The 13,923-nt window shown below is 54.6% G+C and overlaps 1 protein-coding gene and 1 long non-coding RNA gene across 6 annotated transcripts in view; both read right to left on the bottom strand.

The window, feature by feature from the left end:
- Nucleotides 1-2,993: 2,993 nt before the first annotated feature.
- Nucleotides 2,994-11,345, bottom strand: LOC139032260 (uncharacterized). The gene is made up of 4 exons (XR_011484797.1): nt 10,953-11,345; nt 7,054-7,110; nt 6,056-6,157; nt 2,994-4,283 (listed from the first exon to the last, which is right to left on the bottom strand). It is a non-coding gene; the product is annotated as an uncharacterized lncRNA (long non-coding RNA).
- A 196-nt stretch (nt 11,346-11,541) lies between these two features.
- ZNF362 (zinc finger protein 362) overlaps nt 11,542-13,923 on the bottom strand; it is a 43,756-nt gene continuing 41,374 nt past the window's right edge. For all 5 annotated transcript variants that reach the window (XM_070459112.1, XM_070459115.1, XM_070459114.1 and 2 more), the window contains one exon: nt 11,542-13,356. In XM_070459112.1, coding sequence (XP_070315213.1) covers nt 13,240-13,356 — 117 coding nt within the window. In that variant the 3' untranslated portion in view covers nt 11,542-13,239. The remainder of the gene's footprint in view (nt 13,357-13,923) is intronic.

Below are 13,923 nucleotides of genomic sequence, written 5' to 3'. Positions count from 1 at the left end.
GCACAGTTCTGTTGCTTCCTCTTCCACTGAGTCCCTTAGGCCCTGTTTTCCAGAGAGCACGTATCCACCAACCTCATCCTTTTCAATGTCTAGGCTGCTCTCCATTACATGGGGATGCATTACTCATTCATCCACCTCTCCACAGACCAACACTGGGGTGGTTTATCTCCATCTGCTTTTTCCAGCAATGCTAGGAGAACCACCTTGGCCTGCCGGCTGTGAAGTCTCATTTCTAGAAGGGGAAAGCTGGGTCTGGTGTGAGTGTGTGAAATGATTCTGTAGGCTCTGTAGGCAGAACTGAGAGAGGTGGACTTCACCCTGCAGTCACTAGAAAGGCTTAAAACCGCTTGCTCTTTCTAAATGGCTCTGTATTTTTCCTTCATTAAAAAAAGCAATAAAAGCACATTAGAGACAAGTGGGAGGAAAAATAAAGGAAAAAACCCTCCCATAACCTATTACACAGATACTTCTTCCTTTCAGTCTTCTGCTGCATGTTCTCATTGCTAGACCCGTAATCAGAGCTATCAAGTTTAGGTCTTGCTTTTTCCATTGAAGGTTTTTGTGTAAGATTTTTCCATGTGACTACAGAACCTTCACAAAAAGTTTACTTAGCTGGACACGGGGGCCTTTCCCAGTTGTATCTGAGTGGCCCGCACAATGCCTTCTACACAGGTGCTCTCCAGCTCTTGTTCAACCAAGCTCAAGTCTTCCTGTGTAAAAGAAACACACACGCCTCCATCAGTCCCAATCCCTCAACCTCTTCAGTTACCATCCTTTCTCTCTCCTTTTACAGTCAAACTTCTGGGGAGAGCCACCTGCCTCCACCTCCATTTCCTCCTCCGCTCACTCAGCGCCCCTGCCCGTCCCCAACCGTGTCCTCGGTGCTGGGCCCTGGCTCTCCTCCCTCTGCTCTGTCCAACTTCCACAGCATCCTTGCCCTCCTGGGGAGTCCCAGAACTCTCCTTAGACTGCCTACCTGCCTTCTGGGCTCCAGCTCCTTAACCCCAACCAGACTGCTGCTGCTGCTGCTGCTAAGTCGCCTCAGCCGTGTCCGACTCTGTGCGACCCCATAGACGGCAGCCCACTAGGCTCCTCTGTCCCTGGGATTCTCCAGGCAGGAACACTGGAGTGGGTTGCCATTTCCTTCTCCAATGCATGAAAGTGGAAAGTGAAAAGTGAAAGTGAAGTCGTTCAGTCATGCCTGACTCCTAGTGACCCCATGGACCGAAGCCTACCAGGCTCCTCCATTCATGGGATTTTCCAGGCAAGAGTACTGGAGTGGGTTGCCATTGCCTTCTCTCCCAACCAGACTAGTAGCCTTCATCTCCTTTCCTGGTCCCCCAGTCCTGCCCACCATACCTTGACAGCCATTCATCACCTACTCCCCCCCAACCCACTGCCAACACTGACTTGTCTTCCTGCCTCCAGGCATGCCCACTGCCTCCCACTCCATGTCCAGGCTGGAGTACTTTTCAAATAAAAATCTGGCTGCATCACTCCTTGAAGGGAAGGCCTGAAAAGGGCTCCCCAGGGCCTCAAGACAAAGTCCAAACCCCTTAGCCTAGAACGTGGGTCCTGGTTGATCTGGTTCCAGCTTATCCCCAGCCTCACCTCTCATCACTCCCCATCCACACTCCACCCACCCCTGCAGAGGACCTACAGTTCCACCTGCTTTCTAAGCTCTCTCTCACTTCCTCACTTCTACACATCACTGTTCCTTTTTCACGGATCTCCCTTTCCCCTCCACTGCCTTCTTTGCCTGGGTAACTTCCAATCCTTCAGGGACTAGCTTAAAGGGCACCTCCTCCAGAAAGCTTCCCTGACTTCCTCCCCATCTGTCCAGGCTCAGGTGCCATCCACTAGTTTGCCCTTAATGCTATCTTGTATTTACACTAATCACATCCTTTGCTATGCTGTTCCATTCCTCTCTTTGCCATCTGTCCTCTGACCTTATTCCCCTCTTTCTGGCCATCCACATCTTCCTGACCCCGCTCCTGGAAGACAAGGTCTGTGTCTTGCTCACCTCTGAATCCTTGACCTAGCTCAGTGCTCAGTTCTGAGCTTGTGACCACTAAGCATAGGCTGAATGCATGAATGAGCAGAAACTAGTGAACATCTTGATCCATAAACTTTTCCCATGCTGAAGATGGTCTCCTTTGAACGGGTTCCCAGAAGTTGCAGTGATCGGATTAAAGGGGATGACTGCTGAAAGTTTCAATTCCCACAGCTAAGGAGCTTTCCACAAAAGCTGTAGTGATTTACATCCCACCGGCAGGTGTAAGAGTGCTTATCTCGCTGTATTCTCACAGCGTGGCTATTTTCATTTCTTTCTTTTTAAAAAGTGCTCATTTTATAGGCAAAACATCCCGCCTGGTTCTAATCTGTAAGTCTTTGATTACTAGTGAGGGTGAACATCTTTCCATATGTTTGCCTACTGAATGCATTTCCCCTTTGAGGATTTCCCTGTTCATGTGATGTGGACACAGTTAAAGCAGCTGGCATTTTATGAGCTGACTCTGGGGGCTGTTCGGGGGAGGGGGAACTGGGAGCAGGGAGGTCCTGGTGGGGACGAGCAGGCAAGGTCACTGTGGGGGCTGGGGGGGATAGGAGCAGCAGAGAAGGGGGAGATCAAGGAGGCAAAGTCAACACACCCCTGAGGACTGGCAGCAGACAGTGGGCAAGGCAGAGAGAGGGGTCGGTGCACCCAGGTTTGGCTAACTGAACAGAACCATGCATCCAATGGAGATGCACGCGTGAATACGCACACACACAACTGCAAGGGGCCTCCCTGATCTGGATACACCTGCTGAGGAACAGTGCCATGGGGCAGCAGGAAAGGCAGGGGCATGAGGGTCTGAACAGGCTGCCTTCTTGGAAGAGACCAGAGGAGGCAGATTTTGGAAGGACTTTATAGGGCAGGGAGGGGAGCTGGGAGTTTGTGCTGAGAATCCTGAGGGCTTGTTCAGCAACAATAATATGAATGATAATCAACAATAGTTCAAAAAGTTTATTGAGCTGTTACTGTGTGCAAGGCCTTGTTCTAATCACTGAGCAGGTATGAACTCAGTAGCCACCGCAGCCCTCTAAGGTAGGTATTCTTATGAAGTGCATGTCTAAATGAGGAGACTCAAGTGTAGAGGCCCAGGTCTGCCTGAGGTCAGAGAGCTAAGAAGTGGCCTGGGATTCAAACTTGGGGGTCTAGCTCCAGTGGCCAGGCTCCTCACCACAGCGGTTCAGTCTGTCTAGAGACACTGGAACCCAGCATGGGTAAGGAGAGCTTGAGGAGACCCCCCCTCATCCCCTGCCAAGGATCTTATTAAAATTCTCAACTTTCAGAGCCCTTCTGGAAAACAAGCAACTATGGACAAATCGCAAAGTCCACCTCCTTGGAGCCAGCAATGGGGTTGCTGGCTCTGCTGGAGGGAACCCACTCCATGACTGGAGCCGCCACAAACACAGTCCCCTGACTGCAGCCCGCCCCCCAGGAAGCCCAGCAACTCATCCCCAAGCCCCAGATGCTCTCAGCTCCCAGCCACAAACTTCCCTGCATCCCCTCCCAGACTCTTCCCTGTCCAAGTTCGATCCGACCCAGGCAAAGCACCCTAATGTTACTGTCCCCCAAATCTGCTGCTGGAAAAAAGCGAAAAAATTTACACACCTACATGCTCATCAGAAATGACCTGGTTAGGCAAATGATGCCATCCCAATCAAAGGCACATTAGGCAGCCGGAAAAGAGGGTGAGGAAGCTCTTCAAGAATGCAGATGGACATGATGGTCCATGGAAAATGCAAGGTAGAGAACAGCTTATCCCTGAGTGATCATTTGTGGGGGGAGAGCAGAGGAAAGGATGGAGGGAAGGAAGAAAGAATTTGCTACCATATTTATATTCGCCTGTCTATGCACACACTAGCCCCTGCAGAGGGGACTGGGTGGCTGAGAACAGGAGAGATTGCACTGTCTGCCCTCCTCTGGACCTCGCAGTGTCTGTTAATATGTTCATAATAACATTAAATCACATCATTTTTCATACATAAGTGCATATATGTGTGTGTATGTAAAAATATATACATAATGAGTTGTTGATGCCCCTTCCAGCTCAGCTGATAAAGAATCCGCCTGCAATGTAGGAGACCTCTGTTCAATTCCTCGGTCAGGAAGATCGGCTGGCGAAGGGATAGGCTACCTACTCCAGTATTCTTGGGCTTCCTTTGTGGCTCAGCTGCTAAAGAATCCACCCACAATGTGGGAGACCTGGGTTCGATCCCTGGGTTAGAAAGATTCCCTGGAGAAAGGAAAGAGAAAATACTCCCGTATTCTGGCCTGGAGAATTCCATGGACTGTATAGTCCATGGGGTCGCAAAGAGTTGGAGACAACTGAGCAACTTTCACTTTCATTCACTTTTACTCCCCATCTCCAGGGCCTGGAAGAGAATCTTCTGGCAGCTGATACTACTTGCACTTGGCGGCTTAGGGCTGCTCCGATTCGGGCTTCCTGTACTCAGGTACAACCCCTTCCCCAGCCCTCGCGATGGGATCAGCAGGGGCAGGGTCCAAGTGGCCCTTTCCGAGTGCCCTCTTGAGGGATGGGGAGTGGCGGCTGTCACGGCTGCACAAGCGTCCTCGGGGGCTCTCCCTCCTTGTAAGAAGCAAAGAGAGAGGGCTCCTGGGCAGGCTGGCCCACCCCTCACTACTGCTCCCACCCCACAGGCATCTGGAAGTCCTCATCCCCATGGGTGTCTGCCCTCCGGCCAGAACGCCCCTGCTGAGAGACAACTTCACGGGTCCCCTGCACCCGTGGTAAGAAGCCACCACCCCTCCCACTCTGAGAACACGCTACACCCTACCGAGCTCTGGCCCAGGGTCCCTGTCCTCCTCGCATCCCCAACCCCAGCAGGGCTAGGCACTCCACTCAGAGCGCCCCTCAGGTAGCACATCTCCCACTACTCTGCTGGATCTGGAATAGAGATTTCTAGGGGCAGGGCCTGGGTGGTCCTGAGGGCCCAGGACTGGGGGGGAGGGGAAATGTGGCAGTGACCATTCACCAAGCAGGTGAATGCATGAACCTGTCTCTCCCTCCCTGCCCTGGCCAGGGCCCGGCCTGAAGTCCTGACATGTACTTCCTGGGGGGCCCCCATTATTTGGGACGGCACCTTTGACCCAGACGTGGCCCAGCAAGAGGCTGTACGGCAGAACCTCACCGTAGGTCTGACTGTCTTTGCTGTAGGCAGGTAAGGCCTGGGAGGGAAACGGTGCCATCCTAGCAGGAAGGAGTGGGGGTGCATGTGATGTAGCGAGTGGGGCACCCCATTCTCCTGGGCCATAGGATGCCAAGGAGAAGCAGAGATAGCACCCCTTGTCCCAGACCCCCATGGCAAGGGCAGACCCCCTTTCTCTTCCTTCCCCTCCTCCCTGGACACCAACACCATGAAGTCCACCCGGCACAGGGAGCCAGGAGCTCGGAATCACAACTTAGAAGGAATCTGCCCAGGGTCTGGGGCAGATCCATCCGGAGGCCTTGGGTTTTCAGTGAGAACATGGTCTTTTCAGGTTACAGGAGATGACAACAATTGGGTGATCAGAGGGGCCGGCCTGGCAGCAGAAGCGCCCATAGTCAGTGGCTCAGGTACAAGCACACAATAAGGAGAAGTGGGGGGGTTGGCCGAGCAATTCTGATGGCAGAGGAGGGACTGGGGAGCTGAGGGCTTTTGCAAGGGAGTGAATCTGGGCTGGGTAAAGAGGGATGTGAAGAAAAGGAGATGCTGAGAATGGCAGCATCAGCAGACCAGAGGACTCTGAGGAAGGGCTGCTGGGGTTGGTATCACAGGACATGGGCTGGAAGGATGGGGGCCCCCAGAGTGGGACATGTGAAGGCTGTAACTCTGTGGGGGGGCCCAGACTGATGATGACCAAGTTGAGAGAGAGGCCATGGGGGCAGCTGACTGAGTGGGGAGGGGACAGAATCGGGACAGGAGGCCAATCGAGGACATGAGGGGCCCCCAGGTGCGGAGAAGGAGCCCCGAGTGGTAGGTGGAGAAGAAATCTCAGGGCACTGACCTTTTCATCTCCCCACTGTGGACGGCAGGCTGTCCAAGCTGGTATTCACTTTCCGGTAGTGATGCAGAGTCCTGGCTAAGAGCAGCAATCAGATCCTACAATCTAAAGGCACAGAGAGGTAGAGTTTAAGGCAATTTAAGGGAAAGTTTCTAATAATGGAACGGGCTGCTTTGGGAAGGCAGTGAGAGCTTTGCATCCAGAAAAAGATATCCAAAAGACTGGGGAAGGAATTCTGTCATCAGATACCCCAGACAACTGCTCAAGGTTCCTCCAAATCTGTCCCCCACACTCTGGAAGGGAGAGAAAGTCAGGATGGTTCCTCCAAATCTGTCCCCCACACTCTGGAAGGGAGAGAAAGTCAGGAGGGCCCCTGGAAGGCCAGGGAGCAAACAGGACAAGGGCTGACCAGGGAGCCAGGCGGGCAGAACTGTGGCCTCTCCAGGACCTTGGTGCCCCACTTCTGTTCTGGATGCTGAGTAAGGAGTTTCTCCACCAGCCTTCATAGCTCAGTTGGTAAAGAATCCGCCTGCACTGCAGGAGACCCTGGGTCAGGAAATCTGCTGGAGAAGGGATAGGCTACTCACTCCAGTATTCTTGGGTTTCCCTTGTGGCTCAGGTGGTAAAGAATCTGTCTGCAGTGCGGGAGACCTGGGTTCAATTCCTGGGTTGGGAAGATCCCCTGGAGAAGGGAAAGGCTATCCACTCCAGTATTCTGGCCTAGAGAATTCCATGGACTGTATAGCCCATGCGGTTGCAAGAGCTGGACACAACTGGAGGGATTTTCACTTTCACTTTCCACCAGCCTTAGGGACCCAAAGTCTCTGGGACCAGAAATTTCAGGGTCCTAAGTTCCAAGGTTCTACAAACCCAACGTAGGACGCTGAGGCTTCTAAGGTCTCTAATTCAGCTTCTCCTGGTTCCACCCAGAATAGAGCAAGTACAGGTAAGGATACAGGCTCTAATGCCAAGCTGGGTTCAAATCCTGGTTTCACACTTACCAATTGTGTGTACACTTGGACAAGTTAATAAAGCTCTTTGTGACTCAGTTTCCTCACCTGAGATGGAGATAATAATGGTGAAGATTAAATGAGATAATGCACATTACTTTAAAAACTGCCACATGATTAATGTTCCAAAATATCAGGCATTATTACTATTATTTTAGGACCCCAGGATTCCAAAGTATGTTTATAGGAAGTTAACTAGTATTGCAAACATCCCAGTTACCTAGGTTTGTGGTTTGTCACCACAAACTCAGTGACAGAAAACTCATTATTACCATTGTTCACGGTCTTGTGGCTCAGGAATTCCGACAGGGCTCAGCTGCTGGGGCCCCTCCCTGCTCCCAAACGTGTAGGTCCCCACCGGGACATTAGCCTGCGGAAAACTGGAGGGCGCTTTTCTCCGTGGCTAGCTCAGCCTCTCTCACTTCGTGGCAGCCTCAGAGTGCTTAAGCAAAGGGCCAGAGCTCTAAAGAGACAAAGGCTAACGGGCCAGTCCTCCCAAGGACCAGCACAGCATCCCTGCCTTGGGATTCTACGGGCCTAGGCGGTCAGGAAGCGCCGCGTTCAAGGGCAGGGACACAGAGCCCATGGGGTCAGGGATGGCGAACAATGGCAATGATTTTTAATTCGCTTCGGACGACTCTGGGGCTGAATAGTTCTGGAGTTCCGGGGCCTGGGGTGGCAGAGTCCCAGGAAGGACATGGGGAGAGCTGGTCAGCCCGACGACTCCGCGGACTCCGGGGGGGCGCAGCGGCCGGCTGACTTGGGCCGGCCCCGCCCCGCCCGGCAGGTACCTGGAGAAGTACCTGGAGCGCTTCCTGGAGACAGCCGAGCAGCACTTCATGGTGGGCCAGCACGTGGTGTATTACGTGTTCACCGAGCGTCCGGCCGCGGTGCCCCGCCTGTCGCTGGGCCCCGGCCGCCGGCTGCGCGTGGAGCGCGTGGCGCGCGAGCGCCGCTGGCAGGACGTGTCCATGGCGCGCATGCGCGCGCTGCACGCGGCGCTGGGCGGCCGCCTGGGCCGCGAGGCGCGCTTCGTGCTCTGCATGGACGTGGACCAGCACTTCAGCGGCGCCTTCGGGCCCGAGGCGCTGGCCGAGTCGGTGGCGCAGCTGCACGCCTGGCACTACCGCTGGCCCCGGCGGCTGCTGCCCTTTGAGCGCGATGCGCGCTCGGCCGCCGCGCTGGGCCCCGGCGAGGGCGACTTCTACTACCACGCGGCCGTGTTCGGGGGCAGCGTGGCAGCGCTGCGGCGGCTCACGGCGCACTGCGCGCGGGGCCTGCGGCGGGACCGCGCGCGGGGCCTGGAGGCGCGCTGGCACGACGAGAGCCACCTCAACAAGTTCTTCTGGCTGCACAAGCCCGCCAAGCTGCTATCACCAGAGTTCTGCTGGAGCCCCGACATAGGCCGCCGGGCGGAGATCCGCCGGCCACGCCTGCTCTGGGCGCCCAAAGAGTATGCCTTGCTGCGTGGCTAGAGGTGCCCTGGGCCCCGGAGGTCCCAGACGCCGGTGGGGCCCCTTCTGGAAGTGGCGTGGTGCTGGAGGGGCTGGAAAGACTGCATGAAAACCTGCCTGGCTGCGGGGATGGGGGGCGAGGGGCTGGAGTAGGCCCGGCCTTGGGGGAGCGCCTCACCAAGGCGGGCGGTCCCAGGCACCACCAGCTGCCTGGAAACCTTTCACTTCTGACCTTACTGAGTTCAGCGGAGGCCCCACCCCCGAAGAGATGTCTTAGCCCCTTACTCATACCCCCCACTAAAAAAAAAAGGTGGGACTGAAGCCCAAAAAAGGAACGTAACTGTCTAAGGACCCAGAGTATCTGTGAGTCAGCCAGTGAGGTCAGCAGCTGGAGAGCCAGGACGGGCCCGCAGGCCAAATAGAGCTGCCGCTGGGCTGGAGCCCCAGATGGAGAAACACAGTGGCATCCGGTTCACCTCCCCCACCCTCCGCACGGTTTGTACATATTTAAGCAATACGATAATAAAATACATTATTCCACAGTGTCCTTGTGGCCCTTTCTCCTGGAGAATCCAAATTCATAAAAATAACATTTCCTCCCCGTGGGACCCCAACGGCTGTTCAGCCACAGTGTCTGGGAGATAAATTTCCTTATCCGTGGCTGCTGTCCAGACTCTTCATCCTCAATAGAGAAAGACACAGGTTCCGAATGGGAGCATGAAGTCATCAGGCCCTCCAGGAAAGGTGGTTCCCTCCGGGAAATAGCTGCAGAGCTGGGGAAGTTATCTGCTGGAAGTCCCGGAGATATTGTCTTAACAGCTGAAAACTAGAGGCCCGGAGAGGGTGGGATTTCCCTCCCGGTCTCCTGAACCGTTTCTGTAGTGTTCTCTTAGACCTTCAATTTTTAACAGCCTCCACTGTTTTCAGGTGGGACAACAGTTCGGTAAGCCAACTCTGATGGCTTTGACACAGTAACCATTTTTTCAAACCATTTTTAGGAACATTTTATCAACACAGATGATGATGATTTCCCCTCTCCAAAGCAGTTCCTAGGTCCCAGTGTCTCCTGCCTAAACTAGATGAGCAGAACCCAGGAGGCCTTTTGGACTCTGGATTAGAGCTAAGAACAGGCCAGGTATGCCCGAGAACAGGTTATTACTTGACTACAAGTTGACATCCCTTCCCCTGGTGGGAGACTGTCCACCTTACCCTGCAGCATTCACTAAAAGCCACACAGACCAACTCTTCGGCCAGCAAAGACCTGAGGTTGGGCCAGCAAGATCTGGTTAGGAATCAACTCCTCTTCTGACTCTGTGCATGGCTGTGGACTAGTTCCTTAACCTTTGCTGAGTCTGTTTTCTCATATGTAAAGTGGGGGTGCCATCACCCTCGCTGCAGGTGTTGTGACGCCCCAAAAATAATCTGCCTTCTCCCTCTCCCTGCCTGCCGCTTCTCCAGCAAGTTCATGGAGTGCAGAGGAGTCAGCAGAGGAGAGCCATTTCCTGTTTTAAAGAGGAAGTGATGGCAGGAGTCAGGGGTTTTCTGGAGCTGGGCTGAGCAGCCTCCTGCGGTGGGTTGAGACCTTCCTGAGGAGGGGGAGGGGCCAAGGAAGCTGCAGGGGAACAGAGTGGATGATCACCTGGGAACAGGTCGTCCTTTGTCCCAGAGGCCCACCATGGGGGTGGGGCTGTACAGGCAGGAATAAGCCCCTTCTGCAGCTCCTTCATCAGTATCCCTGTCAATCAACACTATCCTCATCCTGCAACCCTCAAGGACCCAATAAGCTCCTGAGAGCTTCCAGGTGAGCCAGTGAAAATTAGACTCCCAGTCCCCCTAGTGTCACTGCTACATGCAAAATCTTCACCTGTCCAGCCATCCCTAGTGCCATGCCAGCTCAGATGTCATCCCCCCAAATTCCCAAACATCATCAGCCCTCTAATTAGAGTTCACTGATCATAAAGGACATAGATTCATCAAGGCTACATCAAATAATAACAACAATTACATTTATTGGGTGCTTACTGTGTGCCAGGCACAGTTCTAAGCCTTAGAAATCTGTTGACTCATTCAATCCTCATATCCATCCTATAAATTGATTACTATTATTTTCCTCATATTACCCATGAGAAAATTGGGCACAGAGAGGTTAACTAACTTACCTGCTGCTACACCATTAGCAACATATAAATACTGAATAAATTCACTGATGTGAGAGCAGGCAGGAAATTAGAGCTAGCCAAAAGATGGAGACAAAGTCTGGGGCTGAGGTGGCCACTGGCCCTCGGTCTCTTCTGTCCGTCTCTGCTTCTCTCTGCCTCCTTTGTCCTCCTGCTTGTCTTGGGCACAATACAGCGCACCCCAACCCCACCCCGCCCCTGCCCACACAGGATTTTCCATATCAGGTGCCCACCATCTCCTAACTTGTCCCTAACTCACCGAATGGAGATTTCTGATTGGAGAGTCAGGCAGTGGTGTGCTGGCCAACGTTGAGCAAATGACTCTTGGAGGAAAACGAAAGGACAACCCGAATGAGGATTTATTGGCTTACGTAACAAGACAGTGCTGGGGTTGGGCCAGCTTCAGGGCTCCGTGATGTGTCTCCGGCTCTCCTCTTGGTTTTGTTTGGAGTCAGCTTCATCCTGGGACTCCTGCAGCAGCAGCACCAGCAGCTCCAGTTTCACAGCCTCCAGCTATCCCAGTGACTGAGGGAACCAAGAAGGCCCCTTCACACACAGCTTCCCCATGGAGGGGGGTGTCAATGTTTTGATTGCCTAGGAGGGAAATGCAGGAATTCCCCCAGAGCTTAGCAAGGCTGGCCCTGGGAGACAGAAAGTGACTCAACCATGAGTCACCATCAGGGACTGCACTCCTCTGAGCCCTCGTGGTTCTGGGCTGCAAGTGATGGACAGGAGAAAGGCCATTTCCCTTCCTTCCCAATTTGGGGAGGGGGGCCGCGGGGGAGGGGAGAGGAGCGTGGAAAGGTGCCCCCCGGCCCCGCCCTCGCACAGAGCACGCCACACACCGCTGCCACCCGGCTGCAGGTACAGTTTATTCTTCACAACAGAGAAATACAAAGAGCAGAGGGTTTGGGATTCCTTTGTTTCTTGCCCCCTTTAGGGTCTTCCCCCACATTTGACCTTTTTCTCCTCCCCACCCCTTTTCTTAAATAGAACGCAAACTTTGTTCCTGAAGCGCAGTGGGGGGAGCACCTGCCCTCACCTCCCTGCCACCACGATGCAGACTGAGAAGCCAACAGACTGTTTTCTCTTTTTTAATAAGGTAACTAGTTCTAAATACGGTGGCCTGGAGGTCCCATAGAAAAAAAGCAAAGGGTGTTAACAGTATGTATAACAGCGTATTTACAGGGTAGTAACATGCGGACGAAAAGCTACAATACTGAGTATCAGACGACGCAAGTCAAACAAAGGGGTGGGGGCGGGGCGGAGAACCCCGTGGGAAAAGAAACCCCGGGAGACGTTAAACTGGTAAATCAATGGCGAGTTAAGGCTTAAAAAGTGTATAAAAATAACACAGTTAATATTCAAAACGGAACTCCAGATACAGAATATATAGATGAGTTTCTGTCTAGTTTTCTTTTTTTCCCCAGGGGATGTAGAGGGGCTTCTCCGGGCTCTGTACATAGTTCCTATATACACGGACACGCATGGCTTTCAGATTGGGGTGTGTCTGTGGGGGCTGAGGGCAGGGTCTGCTCCTGGGACCCTCCTGCCCGAGGATCCCTTCCCTGCCGAGGGGCCTAGGGCCTGGGCTGGGGATCCCCCTCCATGGCAGGGAAGACAAGTAACCCCTCCTTGGGCACTGCCCTAATCGGAGGAAATTCTGCAGAGCGGAGGGGGTCCTTGCCCCAGGCCCACTCCCTCCCCCGCTGCCCACAGTCTGGGATGGTGGGAGAGGTAGCCGATAGGTTTCCTGGCCAGCACTGAGGTAGACTGGGGTGGTCTTCAGGGCAGTGGGGGCACCGGGTCTTACCCAGCCCGCCCCCACCCCGTTTCCCTGGGCCTGCGCCCAGCCCAGCCAACCCTGCGCCCTTTGGTCCTGTGGACCTCCCGGCCCCTCTCCATCTGTCTCCTGAAGCCTGGGCAGCCCTGGTAGCTGCCACGTCCCGCTGCTCAGTGATGCCCAGGGCGCAGCTCTGGAGGCTCGAGCTGGGGGGCGGGGGGGTGAGCGGCTCACTCCAGCTGCCCCCTGCCCCTCCCACCGGGGAGCCCCCTCTGCGGTCCAGACTCCCAGGCCTGTGCCTTCCCCTCAAGACCCGAGGCTGTGGCAAGAGAAGGTCCCACGCTGCCCTCTGGGTCTCTGTGTCCATCTGTCCGGTTCTTTTCATTTCTCCGTCTTAGCAGCACCAACTTCTTGGCCAATAAATATCTTTTTTTGTTATTTTCCAAAAGAAACTTAAAAACAAAACAAAACAAAAAACAGTGAAGCAAGTGAAGGATGGGGGAAGAAAAGGAAAACCCAGCGGAGAGGTTCAAAGTGCTCTGAGATCGTCTTTGGATGCCACCAAAACAGTCCAGAATCTTGCAGTTGGCCTGGCCGCCCCCGGAGCTGGACCGGGCAGGGCTTCTGCGGCCCAGGCTTTCTGGAAGGTCAGGAAGGTCATGAGAGCTCGGCTGTTCCTGGAGGGCCCCTGGAGGGAGTCGGGCCGGTGCTGCCTGGGTCTGTGTCTGCCAGTGGGCAGGGCGGGGCGGCGCCTTGGGTCGGCTCAGATGAGGGAAATTCGCACCGGGATGCTGGGGGACTCCGTCCTCTGGGGCGAGTGATGGCTCACCAGGTGCTCCACCACCGTGTGTTTGGACATGTGCTTCATCAGGTAGGTCTCCTGCGGGCAGAGGGCGAGATTCAGAACTTAGAACCAGCTGGGGGCAAGGGCGCAGGCGGAGCTGCAGTTCCTATAAGCGGCCACTGGAGGGCTCCTGGGTAGATGAGCCGGCTAGCGGTGGACAGCCACAGCTTTGGGGGGGCCAGACGGGCATCAGTATTGGTTGGAGGGATACTGCATTTCTGCCAGTGGTGGGGGCTGGCTCATTTACCAGACTCAGAGCCCGCTGTGTGCTGATTAGAGAGCAGGCAGGTATCAGGCTCGTCCCTCAGCAGTGGCCACCTGGAACTCTCTAGGACCAGGCCATTAACCAACTGGCTACAGTGGAGTCCCGTCCGCTGGAGCACACCTGCCCCCATCTGGCTGGTGCTGCCAGTGAGGGCGGAGCAGTAGGCCTCGGGTGACCCTGGCTCTGCCGTTCCTCAGCAGTGGAACGTTGGACCAGTCATCTCACCTCTCCAAGCCTCAGTTCCCTCCTCTGCAGGCGGGGATGGGGAAGGAAGGACTTCACAGGGTAGCTATGGTGATGAGGGTAAAGCTCTTAGCAAGCAGTAGGGCCGAGGGGAC

This window comes from Odocoileus virginianus, chromosome 30 (genome assembly GCF_023699985.2).
Source record: "Odocoileus virginianus isolate 20LAN1187 ecotype Illinois chromosome 30, Ovbor_1.2, whole genome shotgun sequence".
NCBI lineage: Eukaryota > Metazoa > Chordata > Mammalia > Artiodactyla > Cervidae > Odocoileus > Odocoileus virginianus.
The sequence above is the reverse complement of the archived record's forward strand: the minus strand, read 5'-3'. Positions and strand labels throughout refer to the sequence as shown.